A 17,760-nucleotide genomic window follows, 5' to 3' on the forward strand; every position below is an offset into this window, starting at 1 on the left:
ATAGAACAATTAATGAATTTAGGGCCACATGGCCCTAAATTCTCCACTGTTTTTTCCTGCTTCACCATGACTTGCACTAATTCAAGATACTACGTCATGCATGATGTGGTGGGCTTTCCTTGTTCGTGCAAGGCATTGTGGGATACAAATTTGAAACAGGAGAGGGAAACGGACGACGTGAGCGTACAAATGAAACGTGAAAGACCGACTCCAGTAACGGAAAGCGAGAAGAAAAGACATTATGTTACTGTATATACGAAAGAAAGGAAACGCAGGACCAAACTAATAAATATCAGCGGTCAGCGAGCACCTCGGTGTGATCAGCTGTTCGTTTAGCAACAGAATGATGGAACTGTCAGTGCACCGTCAAAGGTAAACCTGTAGATGGCAGTAATGCAAAACTGTGGATGCCAGCTGCTGTAAAACCCAAAAGAAGAAGAAAAAGGTAAACTTGCGCATGTGCATACGGACTTCCTCTGTTTGCTTGACTGCGATTTCATGTACATTATTTGCTCGGGAATCCCCTCAAATTAAATAACTTCCCAGCCACAGAATAGCCTGGGGATTTTTTTTAGATTATTATTACAGAAATAAATATATAATCACAATAAACAAATTTCAGAGGGAACTTAAAGGAACAGTCCACTGTACTTCCATAATGAAATATGCTCTTATCTGAATTGAGACGAGCTGCTCCGTACCTCTCCGAGCTTTGCGCGACCTCCCAGTCAGTCAGACGCAGTCAGACGCGCTGTCACTCCTGTTAGCAATGTAGCTAGGCTCAGTATGGCCAATGGTATTTTTTGGGGCTGTAGTTAGATGCGACCAAACTCTTCCGCGTTTTTCCTGTTTACATAGGTTTATATGACCAGTGATATGAAACAAGTTCAGTTACACAAATTGAAACGTAGCGATTTTCTATGCTATGGAAAGTCCGCACTATAATGACAGGCGTACTAACACCTTCTGCGCGCTTCGACAGCGCATTGATACGGAGCTCAGATATCAATGCGCTGCCGAAGCGCGCAGAAGGTGTTAGTACGCCTGTCATTATAGTGCGGACTTTCCATAGCACAGAAAATCGCTACGTTTCAATTTGTGTAACTGAACTTGTTTCATATCACTGGTCATATAAACCTATGTAAACAGGTAAATGCGGAAGAGTTTGGTCGCATCTAACTACAGCCCCAAAAAATACCATTGGCCATACTGAGCCTAGCTACATTGCTAACAGGAGTGACAGCGCGTCTGACTGCGTCTGACTGACTGGAAGGTCGCGCAAAGCTCGGAGAGGCACGGAGCAGCTCGTCTCAATTCAGATAAGAGCATATTTCATTATGGAAGTACGGTGGACTGTTCCTTTAATTTCACCGATTTTATGAAATCGAAAGGCCGTCTACTTTTAACGAAGAGCATACCTTCCAAGTGTAAAACTAAGGCTAAAAGGAATCCTCCTGAAGTCAACCTATAAGCAAATTGGTCTGAAGAATATTATAGAGGTTTCTTATCAAATAATTCAATTCTACCACTTTAGATGGCACTATAGAAAGACAAATGCAGTTTTCAAGCAGATTTTGTGATCAGTCATTCCATGTTTTTTTTTAAATAATCCCCATAGCCATATTAAACTAGTGAATTACCCTAAACTGTGGCCGTGGCTCTTCAAGTGATTCAGCTGGTGTGTCCAACGTGCCCCATTTGTAAGCCAGTTCGGCTCCTCTTCGCTTCCACCTCTCCAGGAACAGTGTGGCCCACACCACGTTAAAGAGGGCAAAAACTACACAGCATATATCTCTGCTGGTCTATATGAGAAATAGTGCAAACAAGAGCAGAAGAAATATAAGTACACGCATCGTCCACTTTATTAGAAACACCTGTACACCTCATTCATGCAGCTATACAATCAGCCAATCCTGTGGCAGCAGCGCAATTCATAAAATCATGCTGATACAGGTCGAGAGCTTCAACTGGCCAGTTTTCATCAACCAGGCATTTCTGCCTGTAGAACTGCCGCTCAGTGGATGTTTTTTTGCACTACTCTGCATAACCTCTAGAGCATGAAAAACAAGGAGATCTGCAGTTTCAAAAATAGTCAAAGCAGCCTGTCTGAAACCAACCACCGTGCCACATAGTCAAAGTCACCAAGATGACATTTTTTCCCCCAATATGATGTTTGATGGGAACACCAACTGAAGCTCTTGACCTTTATGAATTATGTTGCTGCCACATGACTGGCTAAGATCCATCCATCCATCCATTGTCTGTAGCTGCTTATCTACAGGGTCGCAGGCAAGCTGGAGCCTATCCCAGCTGATTATGGGCGAGAGGCTGGGTACACCCTGGACAAGTCGCCAGGTCATCACAGGGCTGACACATCAAGACAGACAACCATTCACACTCACATTCACACCTACGGTCAATTTAGAGCCACCAATTATCCTAACCTGCATGTCTTTGGGGGAAACCGGAGCACCCGGAGGAAACCCACGCGGACACGGGGAGAACATGCAAACTCCACACAGAAAGGCCCTCGCCGGCCGCTGGGCTCGAACCCAGGACCTTCTTGCTTTGAGACAACAGTGCTAACCACTACACCACCATGCCATCTGGCTGATAAGATAATTGCATGAATGTACAGGTGTTTCTATTAAAGTGGATGGTGAGTGTATACAAGTACATAGCAGAATCACTTTCACTAAAAACACAGATATGGTTTCAATAGAGTCCGTGATGAAAAACAGTAATAGTTTGGTCAGGTCATTATTTATGTCTGCATCATTTTTATTACTGCAACAACGGATACACTTTTGAATCCTTCTGAATTTTTACCTGATCAGTTTCAGTTAGCATCCACAGTACAAAGCCAATCACAGCAGGATACAGCATAGAGGTTGTGTAAAAACCCAGCCAGGCAAAGTACATGGCGATCTTCACGCCGAAATAATCACATATATCATCTAACAGAGATAGAGGTCGAAATAAAAACAGAGAATATTTATGAGAATAATAGTTCAATTAGGTACTACACCATCATCAAGAGCTAATGTGTGTGTGTGTGTGTGTGTGTGTATGAATATTGCTAGACACATTTAGTAAATAAAAAAAGACAAACCTAGGGGCTGCTTCTCACACACAGCTTGCACCCACGATTTCATTAGCTGGCCCAGAATTCTCTGCTCATGGAGGGGGAAGACTTGTTGGATCACACCTCGTGCCTTTAGCTCTGGGACTGTAATAAGCACACAGTTTAAAGTAACACACACACACACACCTCAGGAATGGTGTGCAACTACTGAGACAACAATACAACTGCTTTAGTTCTTGCTTCGATTGATGAAGGACTTTATTGCAACAGAAATAATATGCATAGATAAGACTTTGTATTTCAATCACTGTGGATCTACTTTAAGCAACACAAACACATCAAAGTACAGAGTGGATACGCACTTATGGGCTGCCCTTCAAGAAAGTGGATGTTGTGAAGGACCTCCCCTGCTTTGGCTCTGAGATTATCCAGCCAGTATTTGATTATGTTCTGGCGTTCCTGTAAAGGTCCAGAGACAGAAATCGTTTAGAGAGTTTGTATAGTATCCTGTAATATTATATGCTTTTGAGCTGATGGTTATGATTATGATAACACTAGCCAGCTACAACAATCTGATATTCAACAATACACCTTATGACTTATGTTAACGGTATTTTACTGACGCCATTTCCAGAAAAGTTGGGACATTTTCCAAAATGCAATAAAAACAAAACTATGTGATTTGTTAATTCATGTGAACCTTTATTGAACTGAGAAAAGTACAAAGAACAGATTTTCAATAGTTTTACTTGACCAACTTAATTGTATATTTTGTAAATATAAACAAAATTAGAATTTGATGCTTTTAACACACTCAAAAAAAAGTTGGGACAGAGGTATTATTACCAATGTGTTATATCATGTTTCCTTTTAATAAAACTTTTTAATCATATGGGAACTGAGGAGACTAATTATTGCAGTTTTGCAATTGTCAATTCTTGCTTGATATAAGACTCCAGCTGCTCAACAGTCCGTGGTTGCCGTGATCTGATTTTCTTCTTCATGATATGTCATACATTCTCAAGAGGAGACAGATCTGGACTGACAGCAGGCCAGTCAAGCACACGCACTCTGTGTCTATGAAGCCATGCTGTTGTAGCCCGTGCAGAATGAGGCCTGGCACTGTCCTGCTCAAATAAGCATGGACTTCCAAGGAAGAGACATTGCCTTGATTAATGTGTCTCTCTAAAATCCCAATATATGCGCCGATATCCCAATGGTACCTTCACACACATGAAACTCACCCATGCTGTGAGTGCTGATGCCCCCCATACCATCACAGATGCTGGCTTTTGCACCTTTCTCTGATAACAAACTGGATGGTCATGTTCACCTTTGACACTGAGAACTTGACATCCGGTTTTCCCAAAAAGAAGCTGAAATGTGGATTCATCTGACCACAGCATGCATTTCCACTGTCTTTCAGTCCATCTGAGACGAGTCGGGGCCAAGAGAAATCAGTAGCGTTTTTGCATAGAACTGATGAATGGTTTCCTCCTTGCGTTTCAGTTTCAGGTTGCTTTTCTGGATGTAGCAGCGGACTGTATTAAGTGACAACGGTTTTCTGAAATACTCACTTTTTTTGGGTGTGTTGCAGGCATCAAGTTCTAACTTTGTTTATATTTACAAAATACAATTACGTTGGTCAGTAAAACTATTTAAAGTCTTTTTTGTACTTTTGTCAGGTAAATAAAGGTTCACGTGAATGAACAAATCACAGATTTTTGGCTTTACTGGATTTTGGAAAATATCCCAACTTTTCTGGAAATGGGGTTAGTAATAAGATACAACAGAAGAGTATACCGAGAAAGCTAAAAGGATTTGTTGGCATGAATCACCTGTGATGTGAAGAAGCACAATTCACTCTCAATGTTCTCATAAATGTAGTCCTCCTCACAAGAGAAGCTGCGAGAGCCACCTCCAAACTCTGGCTTCACTGCTTTCCGCAGACCCATCTCCTCTGCTCCTCGTAACAGACTAAACAAAACACATGGATTAAGCAGTGCACAGATAACACTCACACCTGATCCACATCAGGGAGAACTCTTGTTTTTGAGCAACCTGGATTCATTTGATATAATAAGGAAAATGTTTACTCCCCCAGATTCAACTGATATAACAATTACACACACATTTCTCATTAATCTCATAGAATATAAGTGTCAAGGGCATAAAATTTAAAATACTGTACTACGAGTGTCCCAATGGAGAGTCCATCCTTGTATAATCTTAGCTAAATGCTAGCGAAAGATCATGCTTTGAGATGAACATAAAGTGCCTCTGTTTCAATGTGCAGCTTTATTTGGTGAGGCACTGCAGCATGCCTGATGTTCTGTGAAGAATTTATTCTGTACTAGAGCATCATCAATCTGCGCAGCCATCCTCTTGCCATCGGCACTGCACGCAAATAATATATGACTGCCGAAACTTCTATTATCGCACAGACTGGCCTTGCAGACTTCATATCTCTCTCAGTTCCAGTATGGGTTACATGAAAATGGTCTAAATGGCTTCTGTATATATATATATATATATACACACACACAGTAAATATAACAAGTTTACATACCCAAAGCATGTTTGGGATCTCATTGTCAAAAGGAATCAACAAGTGGAGAAAATGGTGACATTACCAAAAACCAGACTTAGGCTACATCCACACGACAACGGCAACGAGATGTTATTTAAAAATATATCGCGTCCAAATGGGCAACGATCAGTAAAATATCAGGTCCATATGGCAACGCAACGCTTGCTGAAAACGATGCAATACACATGCCACACCTCTAGGGGCGCTGTAAGACGGTCCCTTCGGAGACACCAGAACAATAGAAGAAGTAAGGACGCATGCGCATAAACTATTATGCGCGAGACTTCATATTAGCCACAAAGTCAGGAAAGGTGAAAGGTGAAAGGTAATCCCATGTGATCTCGTTTGGACGGCAAACCTGTTGGTACAGTTAAACGCAGCTAATCTTTATTCTCTGCTTTGACCTATCCAATATGGCGGCGAGGATGACGTATGATTCTACGTGGACGGCGGCGTCTTTAATGGTCTGGAATAAATTGAATGCTACACGTTGATGGATTAATTTGTTGTTTCTCACCTGTGAAAGGTAATCCCATGTGTTCTCGTTTGGATGGTAAACCTGTTGGTACAGTTAAACGCAGCACATGAATCTTTATTCTCCGCTTTGACCTATCCAATATGGCGGCGAGGATGACGTATGATTCTACGCGGAAGGCGGCGTCTTTAATGGTCCGGAATAAATTGAATGCTACACGTTGATGGATTAATTTGCTCTTCTACGCCCTTTTTGAGGAATGTATTGTAGGACTTAAAGCAACATCTGAAGAGGTGAGATCGCTCCTTTTTTTCACTATTTTTGCTGGCGGGATTGACTCTGCCCTAAGGGCAGAGTCTCTCTCTCTCTCTCTCTCTCTCTCACTTTGCACCATTACACAATAAATATTCACAGTGAAAATATTTTGTAAGCGCGTTTCATGAACCAAGTTATAGGATTTGTTGACAACTCGCATCGAGTTCGTTACACTTCTACCCGGTGTGAAGCACTCACAGTCATGTGGTTGTGACGTCATCGTAAACAAATCCGTTCTACTCATCCAGACGACTTCACAACGGCAACGTTGCCAGATCTTTCCACTCTGGAACCCGTTCTCAAAAAGATTGCGTTTTGGGGCACCCAAAACGCCGGTGCCGTGTGGACGCCAGGCCTAAACGATAAGCAATTGTATCGGAGTCACCTGAATCCGTTGCCGTGTGGACAGGGCCTTATAATACACAAGTCCAGGACTCGTGCCATAATTTTAAAGACTCGTGACTTGACTTGGACACTGATGACTCGGACTTGGACTCATGCATTTACTACATTCGGACTTGTAAATTGGAAACGAGAACTCGGATTTTTCCTTTATTTTTTGTAACATGCCATAATAATTTGGCATAAGATATTTATATCTACATTAATTTTGATACTAATTTCGTCACTCTATGTGGGGAGACAAGTAGATTCTTCAAGCACTGGGGTCCTTTTATAGAATACTTTACTGACTTACAAACACTCCCATGATCTAGTATGTTTAAGACTACTTTCCAACCCACCAACTTTTAACTGTTCTCCTTCTATACCAGCCTCCTACTTAGGATATGTATCTAATCTCCTCAATGGTACTGTAAAGTCTTCCTGTTTTTCACTTTAGGGCCTCTATTACTCTCTTGTTATGACGTTATCACAAATACACCATAACTGTGATTGTTATACAGACAACCACCAAGGATCTAGCCACCAGTGTCCCCCTTTTTTTTTTTTAATGATATTTTTTGGGGGTTTGTATTTATTATTTACAGTTTATTTGTCTCGTTTTTGCTTTGTTCTCATTTTTTTGTTCTCCCTTACTGTTAATGTTTTAGATGTCCTTGCTTGTGATTTGTGTGCCTGTGATGTATTTGTATGCCTGTTTTGTGAAGGGATGGGAATGGTTGGTCGGGTGGGCGGGAGGGGGTGGGGTGGTGGAAGTTTGTGCTTTTTGACTTTCATACAAATATTTGTACTGTAAAATTTTACATTTGTGCTTTAAAAATGAATAAATAAACCTTGACCAAAATTTTGATACTAATTTCGTGCAAGAGAATGCACATTCACCTGTTCATACGTCAATGGTGCTAAAATGCCTGGACAGAACGCCCCTAGGATTGTCCGCTTTGCTTATACAACCCCGATTCCAAAAAAGTTGGGACAAAGTACAAATTGTAAATAAAAACGGAATGCAATGATGTGGAAGTTTCAAAATTCCATATTTTATTCAGAATAGAACATAGATGACATATCAAATGTTTAAACTGAGAAAATGTATCATTTAAAGAGAAAAATTAGGTGATTTTAAATTTCATGACAACAACACATCTCAAAAAAGTTGGGACAAGGCCATGTTTCCCACTGTGAGACATCCCCTTTTCTCTTTACAACAGTCTGTAAACGTCTGGGGACTGAGGAGACAAGTTGCTCAAGTTTAGGGATAGGAATGTTAACCCATTCTTGTCTAATGTAGGATTCTAGTTGCTCAACTGTCTTAGGTCTTTTTTGTCGTATCTTCTGTTTTATGATGCGCCAAATGTTTTCTATGGGTGAAAGATCTGGACTGCAGGCTGGCCAGTTCAGTACCCGGACCCTTCTTCTACGCAGCCATGATGCTGTAATTGATGCAGTATATGGTTTGGCATTGTCATGTTGGAAAATGCAAGGTCTTCCCTGAAAGAGATGTCGTCTGGATGGGAGCATATGTTGCTCTAGAACCTGGATATACCTTTCAGCATTGATGGTGTCTTTCCAGATGTGTAAGCTGCCCATGCCACATGCACTAATGCAACCCCATACCATCAAAGATGCAGGCTTCTGAACTGAGCGCTGATAACAACTTGGGTCGTCCTTCTCCTCTTTAGTCCGAATGACACGGCATCCCTGATTTCCATAAAGAACTTCAAATTTTGATTCGTCTGACCACAGAACAGTTTTCCACTTTGCCACAGTCCATTTTAAACGAGCCTTGGCCCAGAGAAGACGTCTGCGCTTCTGGATCATGTTTAGATACGGCTTCTTCTTTGAACTATAGAGTTTTAGCTGGCAATGGCGGATGGCACCGTGAATTGTGTTCACAGATAATGTTCTCTGGAAATATTCCTGAGCCCATTTTGTGATTTCCAATACAGAAGCATGCCTGTATGTGATGCAGTGCCGTCTAAGGGCTCGAAGGATCATGGGCACCCAGTATGGTTTTCCAGCCTTGACCCTTACGCACAGAGATTCTCCCAGATTCTCTGAATCTTTTGATGATATTATGCACTGTAGATGATGATATGTTCAAACTCTTTGCAATTTTACACTGTCAAACTCCTTTCTGATATTGCTCCACTATTTGTTGGCGCAGAATTAGGGGGATTGGTGATCCTCTTCCCATCTTCACTTCTGAGAGCCGCTGCCACTCCAAGATGCTCTTTTTATACCCAGTCATGTTAATGACCTATTGCCAATTGACCTAATGAGTTACAATTTGGTCCTCCAGCTGTTCCTTTTTTGTACCTTTAACTTTTCCAGCCTCTTATTGCCCCTGTCCCAACTTTTTTGAGATGTGTTGCTGTCATGAAATTTCAAATGAGCCAATATTTGGCATGAAATTTCAAAACGTCTCACTTTCGACATTTGATATGTTGTCTATGTTCTATTGTGAATACAATATCAGTTTTTGAGATTTGTAAATTATTGCATTCCGTTTTTATTTACAATTTGTACTTTGTCCCAACTTTTTTGGAATTGGGGTTATACAGACTTCTCGTGCAGTGGGAAAAAACGCACTGCTATGTGTTCCACATGTAGAAGAACTATTGAGGAGACAACGGGGACAACCTCGAACTTCAATTGTCACTCCACCCAGAGAAGGAGGTGACACGTTATGTTCATTGCCCTGTTGATAGTGGGGTTTGCTTGCTGAGTGATGAACTAGCTAGTGCTAACCCTCTCTCATGTTATTTGCCCTGTTGATAGTGGGCGGGGCTTGCTGAGTGATGAACAAGCTTTTTATCTGTAGCCTATTAACTAAAATGGCGCAGTCAAGCTATGTTAGTCCCACACAGTAGCAGAGACGGTTTCACATAAAGGCAGCAACAGCCACCGTCAAATGGTGCAGTTGGAGTCTTGTTCATTGCTAGCAGAACAGAACCTAGTGCTAGCATTTGAGGGCTTGTGAACATTTCCATGGTAACATCAAGCTCCATCAAATCATTTGTGTCGGACTCAACTTGGATCAATAGTGGACTCGACTTGAAATTTTCTTTAATGACTTGGACTTGCAGTGGTGCTTGAAAGTTTGTGAACCTTTTAGAATTTTCTATATTTCTGCATAAATATGACCTAAAACATCATCAGATTTTCACACAAGTCCTAAAAGTAGATAAAGAGAACCCAGTTAAACAAATTAGACAAAAATATTATACTTGGTCATTTACTTATTGAGGAAAATGAGCCAATATTACATATCTGTGAGTGGCAAAAGTATGTGAACCTTTGCTTTCAGTATCTGGTGTGACCCCCTTGTGCAGCAATAACTGCAACTAAACGTTTCCGGTAACTGTTGATCAGTCCTGCACAGCGGCTTGGAGGAATTTTAGCCCATTCCTCTGTACAGAACAGCTTCAACTCTGGGATGCTGGTGGGTTTCCTCACATGAACTGCTCGCTTCAGGTCCTTCCACAACATTTCGATTAGATTAGGCTACGTTTACATTAGACCGTATCTGTCTCGTTTTCTTCGCGGATGCACTGTCCGTTTACATTAAACCGCCTGGAAACGCCGGGAAACGGGAATCCGCCAACGTCCACGTATTCAATCCAGATCGTGTCTGATCCGGTGCTGTGTAAACATTGAGAATACGCGGATACGCTGTGCTGCGCTCTAGCTGGCGTCTCATTGGACAACGTCACTGTGACATCCACCTTCCTGATTCGCTGGCGTTGGTCATGTGACGCGACTGCTGAAAAACGGCGCGGACTTCCGCCTTGTATCACCTTTCATTAAAGAGTATAAAAGTATGAAAATACTGCAAATACTGATGCAAATACTGCCCATTGTGTAGTTATGATTGTCTTTAGGCTTGCCATCCTTCCACTTGCAAGTAGTAAGTGATATGCGCTGGGATCACACACACAGCGGCTCAGTCCCGAATCGTGGCTCGTGCACTTCACTCGCGCGCTGTGTGAGCTGCGCAGGGCCGGAGTGCGCACCCTCCAGAGGGCACTCGCTGTTCAGGGCGGAGTGATTTGGAGCGCAGGATGCCTGCGGAGCCGAGCGTATCCGTGTATTGGCGTTGCTATGTGCACGCAAATCGTGTATTGGCGTTGCTGTGTGCACACTAATCATTTTAAAAACGTTAATCTGATGATCCGCTGATACGGTCTAATGTAAACATGGGCATAAGGTCAGGACTTTGACTTGGCCATTCTAAAACATTACCTTTATTCTTCTTTAACCATTCTTTGGTAGAACGACTTGTGTGCTTAGGGTCGTTGTCTTGCTGCATGACCCACCTTCTCTTGAGATTCAGTTCATGGACAGATGTCCTGACATTTTCCTTTAGAATTCGCTGGTATAATTCAGAATTCATTGTTCCATCAATGATGACAAGCCGTCCTGGCCCAGATGCAGCAAAAGAGACCCAAACCATGATACTACCACCACCATGTTTCACAGATGGGATAAGGTTCTTATACTGAAATGCAGTGTTTTCCTTTCTCCAAACATAACGCTTCTCATTGAAATCAAAAAGTTTTATTTTGGTCTCATCCGTCCACAAAACTTTTTTCCAATAGCCTTCTGGCTTGTCCATGTGATCTTTAGCAAACTGCAGACGAGCAGCGATGTTCTTTTTGGAGAGCAGTGGCTTTCTCCTTGCAACCCTGCCATGCACACCATTGTTGTTCAGTGTTTTCCTGATGGTGGACTCATGAACATTAACATTAGCCAATGTGAGAGAGGCCTTCAGTTGTTTAGAAGTTACCCTGGGGTCCTTTGTTACCTCACCGACTGTTATATGTCTTGCTCTTGGAGTGACCTTTGTTGGTTGACCACTCCTGGGGAGGGTAACAATGGTCTTGAATTTCCTCCATTTGTACACAATCTGTCTGACTGTGGATTGGTGGAGTCCAAACTCTTTAGAGATGGTTTTGTAACCTTTTCCTGCCTGATGAGCATCAACAACGCTTTTTCTGAGGTCCTCAGAAATCTCCTTTGTTCGTGCCATGATGCACTTCCACAAACGTGTTGTGAAGATCAGACTTTGATAGATCCCTGTTCTTTAAATAAAACAGGGTGCCCACTCACACCTGATTGTCATCCCATTGATTGAAAACATCTGACTCGCAATTCACCTTCAAATTAACTGCTAATTCTAGAGGTTCACATACTTTTGCCACTCACAGATATGTAATATTGAATCATTTTCCTCAATAAATAAATGACCAAGTATAATATTTTTGTCTCATTTGTTTAACTGGGTTCTCTTTATCTACTTTTAGGACTGGTGTGAAAATCTGATGATGTTTTAGGTCTGTGACTCTGTGACCACTGTGACTCGGACTTGAACACTGGGAACTCGAGACTGGACTCGAGGTTTAGTGACAACTACAACACTGCCAAGAACAGGATGTCAGTCCAAAATTGATGAAAGAACAAGAAGAAAACTTGTCAGGGAGGCTGACATGAGACTTACAGCAGTATTAAAGGAGCTGCAGGAATATCTGTTAAGTACTATTCCCTCCTTGCATACAACAACTCTTATATTCTTTACATGCCTGGACTATGGGGTAGTGTACTGAGATGGAAACCCTTGCTCATGGAAAAAAACCCCCAAAAACTTTCAAGCTTGCCTAGATGACCCCAAACCATGCGGCAAAATGTGTCACTGCCTGAAGAGACCAAGGTAGAACTTCTTCTGCATAATTCTAAAAGATATGTTTGGTGCAAAAACAAGACAGCTTCTCACCCATAGAACACCATACACACCGTGAAGCATGGTGGTGGCAGCATATCATGGGGCTGCATTTCTTCAGCTGGAACTGGGGCTCTAATCAAGATACAGGGAATCATGGATCGCTCCAAATACTATTTTGATAGCTCCAAATACTATTTTGCCAAAACTACCTGCAGGCCTCTGTTAGGTAGCTGAAGATGAATAAAATGTTCACCTTTCCATCACAATAATGACCTAAACACAAATCTAAATCAACAAAAAATAGCTTTAGAAGAAGATCCAACTTTTGGAATGGTCTGGTCAGATCCCAGATCTAAATCCTACCACAAATCTGTGAAATGACTTGAAGCGGGCTGTGAACAGGAAATCCCCTTGCAATTCGATAGATGTAGAGCATTTTTGCAAAGAAGTGCGTAGGACAGTCCAGAAGTGTGCTGGGTAGGACTCTTACTCAAAAAGAATGTTTTGTTTTTCACTTGAATTTGGTTGAATGCTGTATCACATTAGAGGTGGCAAAAGATTTGAGACAATTTATCTTTTTTCATTATTTTATATCACAAAACCTGCGATTTCAACAAAGGCGCGTAGACTTTTTTATATCCACTGCAAATGCAAATAGATGACATATTAAAGAAAAAAAAAATCAGCTTGTCCCTGTTGTACTGTGGTGGAATTTTTTTCTGGCTTGGTTTGGATCTACTGAACGCCTTAGATGGAAGAGTCACAACAAATCAATACGAAGTTATTTGGACTGATCACCTTTATCCTGTGATTAAATATTTCTATCCTGATAGAATTGTCTCTTTCAGGATGACAGAGAAACAGAAAAAAATCTGTTTTTATGCTAATTTGCAGAGATATAAGAACACCCTTCTATGTTCAAAATATTGTACAGTGGTGCTTGAAAGTTTGTGAACCCTTTAGAATTTTCTATATTGCTGCATCAATATGACTTAAAACATCATCAGATTTTCACACAAGTCCTAAAAGTAGATAAAGAGAACCCAGTTAAACAAACGAGACAAAAATATTACACTTGGTCATTTATTTATTTATTGAGGAAAATGATTCAATATTACATATCTGTGAGTGGCAAAAGTATGTGAACCTCTAGGATTAGCAGTTAATTTGAAGGTGAAATTAGAATCAGGTGTTTTCAATCAATGGGATGACAATCAGGTGTGAGTGGGTCTCTCATGTGACCCATTACTGAGGTCATTACGTTTGTTTCCTGTTGCAGCAAGAATCAAATTCAAGATCCTTGTCTTGAGCTCTGCACCACATTTTCTATACCGCTGCATGCCAACTCGGTGTTTGAGACGTTCCTCTCTTAATGTCTAAACATGCTCATAATGCAAGAGCTCACTGTTTTAGCATCCTGGCTCCTGAATAGTGGAATAACGCTCCCTCTTCACCTACAACAGCCCTGTATATCGACTTCAACAACAACAACAAAAAACCCTTAAAAACCTTTCTCTTCTGGCAATTTCTTACTTATAACACCTTTTTTCTTTGTACTTGCACTGAATTGTTATTAATTAATTTTAGTGCATTGTATTATTACTTAGGCATTCACCATACCACCTGTGAAAACGCCTTAAAGCTCATAGGCAACGGTTTTAATTTTATGCACATTTGAAACTTGATATGTTAAAAAACCCTCTGTAATTTTCTTCTGGTCCCAAGAAGTATTGTTAATAAGTAATAATTAAAATAAGTTAGCGTGGATAGCAGCGAATTTCTGTTCGGCGATTTTCGTGACCACTCCACGCATGACGTTATTTAAGCCAAACAAACCGCTTGAGTTGAGTCCACTGGGGGGCGCACGTGGACACAGAACATGTAGGACGTGTGCTTCAGTGCTCTGAGGCTATGTGACCTATTTGTAACTTATTTCGGCGGAATATTTGACTGTACAGCTATTTCTATCGTATTATTAACAAGTTTAGAGATCACTCGACTGAGTTATGGCTACTTCACGACAGAAAGATTCGGGGAAATCCAAAAAGAGCCCTTCACAAGTCGGCGAGGCGGATGCTAGCTCGCTACAGGAGATGATGAATGCTATCAGGGACGACATATGTGGTAAAATCGACTCGCTGTCCACTGAACTGAGATCGGAGATTGCAACAGTAAGAACCGAACTGAGAAGTGCGATAACACCATTGCAACAAAAAGTGGACACACACGAGGGCACTATCAGGGAGTTGGAACATGCTGCTTCAGACCAGGGTGATCGCTTAAGCGAGTTGGAGAATGTCGTGCAAACTCTGAAAACGCAAGTGTCACAGCTGACTGCTAAATGTGAGGATCTGGAGGGGCGTTCGAGAAGAAATAATGTTAGACTGGTTGGAATACCGGAGAATGTGGAGGGCCCAAACCCGACCGAATTTGTCTCTGGACTGTTGCAGGATATTTTCAAACTCGACCATAAACCTATCGTGGACAGAGCGCACCGCAGTTTACGCCAGAAGCCCAAGAAAGATGATCCTCCCAGACCGTTCATCATTCGCCTACACTACTATCAAGATCGGGACCGGATTCTACGCAGGGCCGGAGAGCTTTCCCCAGTCGTCTACCAAGACAGGAGAGTGTTGCTTTTCCCTGACTACACAGCTGCTGTGGCCAGCAAACGTGGAGAGTTCAGGGAGGCAAAACGCCTGCTTCGTTCCATCAAGGAGGTGAAATTCAGGCTGGTGTTTCCAGCCCTGCTGAAAATAACGCTGCCTGATGGAACTTTGCACAAATTCGACGACCCCTCGGCCGCGGAGGAGTTTATCAAGTCCATTAAACCCCTTGGACTACCCGACACAGATAATACTGCCGATGGTGAGGAAATAACCGAGTGAACTATTTTCTTCTTCCAGTATATGCGACAGGTTAATTTATTTAAGTTATCTGGTTTATGTCATAACTCAGTCTATATACTGAAATGCTGTTATGGTTCTTATTTGCCACTTGTTTGAATTACCCATTTAAGTGAAGTCACTGGCCTCTACGGCACGTAGGCGGCCCTGGAGTGAGCATGAGCAATTGTGCTACTTCAGTTTGTTCGTCGAGTTTAAGGGGGGTAAGCGCGCGTCATGTTCAGTTGACGCTTGAGTCGAGTCCACTTCCGTTTACTTACATTGCCGTTCGGCTTGAGTGCAGACGTGCGTTCAGGATTTTCCAAAGAAAAACCCATGCCTTATTGTTGTGCAGTGAACTGTAACAACAGGACCGGTTCAGGAAGACGTTTTTACCTTTTTCCGAGAGAGGAGAAGAGGCAAAGAGAGTGGATTGGCTTTTGTCCGAAAAAGGAGAAGAGGCGGAGCGAGAGGGTTGGCTTTTTCCGAAAGTGGAGAAGAGGCGGAGCAAGACGGTTGGCTTTTTCTGAAAGAGGAGATGAGGCGGAGAGAGTGGATTGGCTTTTTCCGGAAGAGGAGACGAGGCAGACAGAGTGGATTGTGCGCGTGAAGCCAGAGGGTTGTTTTTTTCCGAAAGAGGAGATGAGGCAGAGAGAGTGGATTGGCTTTTTCCGGAAGAGGAGACGAGACAGAGAGAGTGGATTGTGTGTGTGAAGCCAGAGGGTTGTTTTTTTCCGAAAGAGGAGATGAGGCAGAGAGAGTGGATTGGCTTTTTCCGGAAGAGGAGACGAGACGGAGAGAGTGGACTGTGTGTGTGAAGCCAGAGGGTTGTTTTTTTTTGAGAAGAGGCGGAGAGAGTGGATTGTGCGCGTGAAACAAAATCAAGCAGTCAAAGAAGAAACGGAGCAGCAACGCTCAAGCAAAAAGGAGAAGATTGGAGGTAAACATTTTTACCTTTGCTTACAACTGACAAGTCAAGAATCCTGAGGGATCCTGCACAATCATTGTGGAAATGAGACAAAGGGATATTTCCTCGCTCAGAGTAGGCTATAAATAGTATAATGCCGCGGATGGCAGGCTAATGTGGCCTACACAGAGCTGCTCCCGGTCTGTTTGCCTTGAACGGTCCCCTGGCGGTGAAAGTGCGCATAAGTGAGATGTAAACAAACCTTCGGAAATTGGGCAAAACAGTATATTTTAACCGTTTTATTCAATTTTAGGGTGCAAATTAGACACCAGGAAGATTGAATTCGCTTTTTGGGTCGTTCTTCTAGACAATAAAGTTGATATTCTACGTTTTACCTCCGACCGTTGCCTATGACCTTTAAACTGTTTGCACTTTTCGTAAGTCACTATGAATAAGTGTGTCAGCTGTGTCTTTAATGTTCTTTATTAGTAACACGTCCTGCTAATGGACATAAACCTGCATAAACATTTAGAAATACTTAGCCTTACAGGCCCTAGCAGTCATAATGACCGTTTTCGTCAATGTTGCTGTTAACCTGACGTAACGCCCGGGTCAAGTGATAGATTTTGTTGACATAAGGTTGGGCTGACTCATGTTAGAACATCATGCAAACGAGCAAAACTGACTTTGCAGCTCAGTGTGATTCTGACCTGTGAGACTAACTTCCTGTAATGGTGATGAAACAAAATACCAAGCATCAAAACCACACTTAGGAACAAATAAAGAAAAGCATAACGGTGTGAAGAATTGTTAGAGATTCTTATAAAAACCACTCATTCATCCATTCATTCCACATGACCACTGGTCTGAAAGGGCCAACACACATTACTGTATGCCTTATGTACTCTAGCTTCACATTGTTTCAAACTATACACCATTATTAAGCACAGTGCTCAGAAAATTGATATAACTGGATAGTACTGTGTGTAGACATAGTGGTATCGTTCAAATAAGAAAATAATTAGTTTCTCTGAGACACCCAACTGTCAATCATAAGTCACTGGTGGCACATAAACCTGAGTTGGCAGAATACTGAGTGCACTGCCATTAAACACTTGCTTAACAACAAACACACATTATGTAAGTGAACCCAGCCTTACTTTTCATATGTTGCTGTGACGAAGAACGCATAGACTCTTGTGTGTTTGTGGTGTCGTATCTGGATGATAAGTTCTGGGATGCCAAGGCGTATATGATTCAGCAGCCACAGTAATGTGTGGTCGTCTGTGGTGTCTGCAGAAAGATGCAAAAAAAAAAAAAATATATATATATATATATATATATATATATACACAGTGCCCTCCACAATTATTGGCACCCCG

At 41.9% G+C, this 17,760-nt stretch overlaps 1 protein-coding gene across 2 annotated transcripts in view; it reads right to left on the reverse strand.

Annotated features, from left to right (window-relative positions):
- The window catches only part of ano8b (anoctamin 8b), a 77,027-nt gene that overhangs the window by 25,663 nt on the left and 33,604 nt on the right, over positions 1-17,760 (reverse strand). For both annotated transcript variants that reach the window (XM_060941621.1, XM_060941620.1), the window contains exons 3-8: positions 17,539-17,671; positions 4,924-5,062; positions 3,448-3,544; positions 3,113-3,229; positions 2,830-2,957; positions 1,641-1,802 (exon numbers count right to left, since the gene is read on the reverse strand). In XM_060941621.1, the coding sequence (XP_060797604.1) occupies positions 1,641-1,802; positions 2,830-2,957; positions 3,113-3,229; positions 3,448-3,544; positions 4,924-5,062; positions 17,539-17,671 (776 nt within the window). The remainder of the gene's footprint in view (positions 1-1,640; positions 1,803-2,829; positions 2,958-3,112; positions 3,230-3,447; positions 3,545-4,923; positions 5,063-17,538; positions 17,672-17,760) is intronic.

The sequence above is a fragment of the Neoarius graeffei genome, chromosome 15, assembly GCF_027579695.1.
Source record: "Neoarius graeffei isolate fNeoGra1 chromosome 15, fNeoGra1.pri, whole genome shotgun sequence".
Lineage (NCBI taxonomy): Eukaryota > Metazoa > Chordata > Actinopteri > Siluriformes > Ariidae > Neoarius > Neoarius graeffei.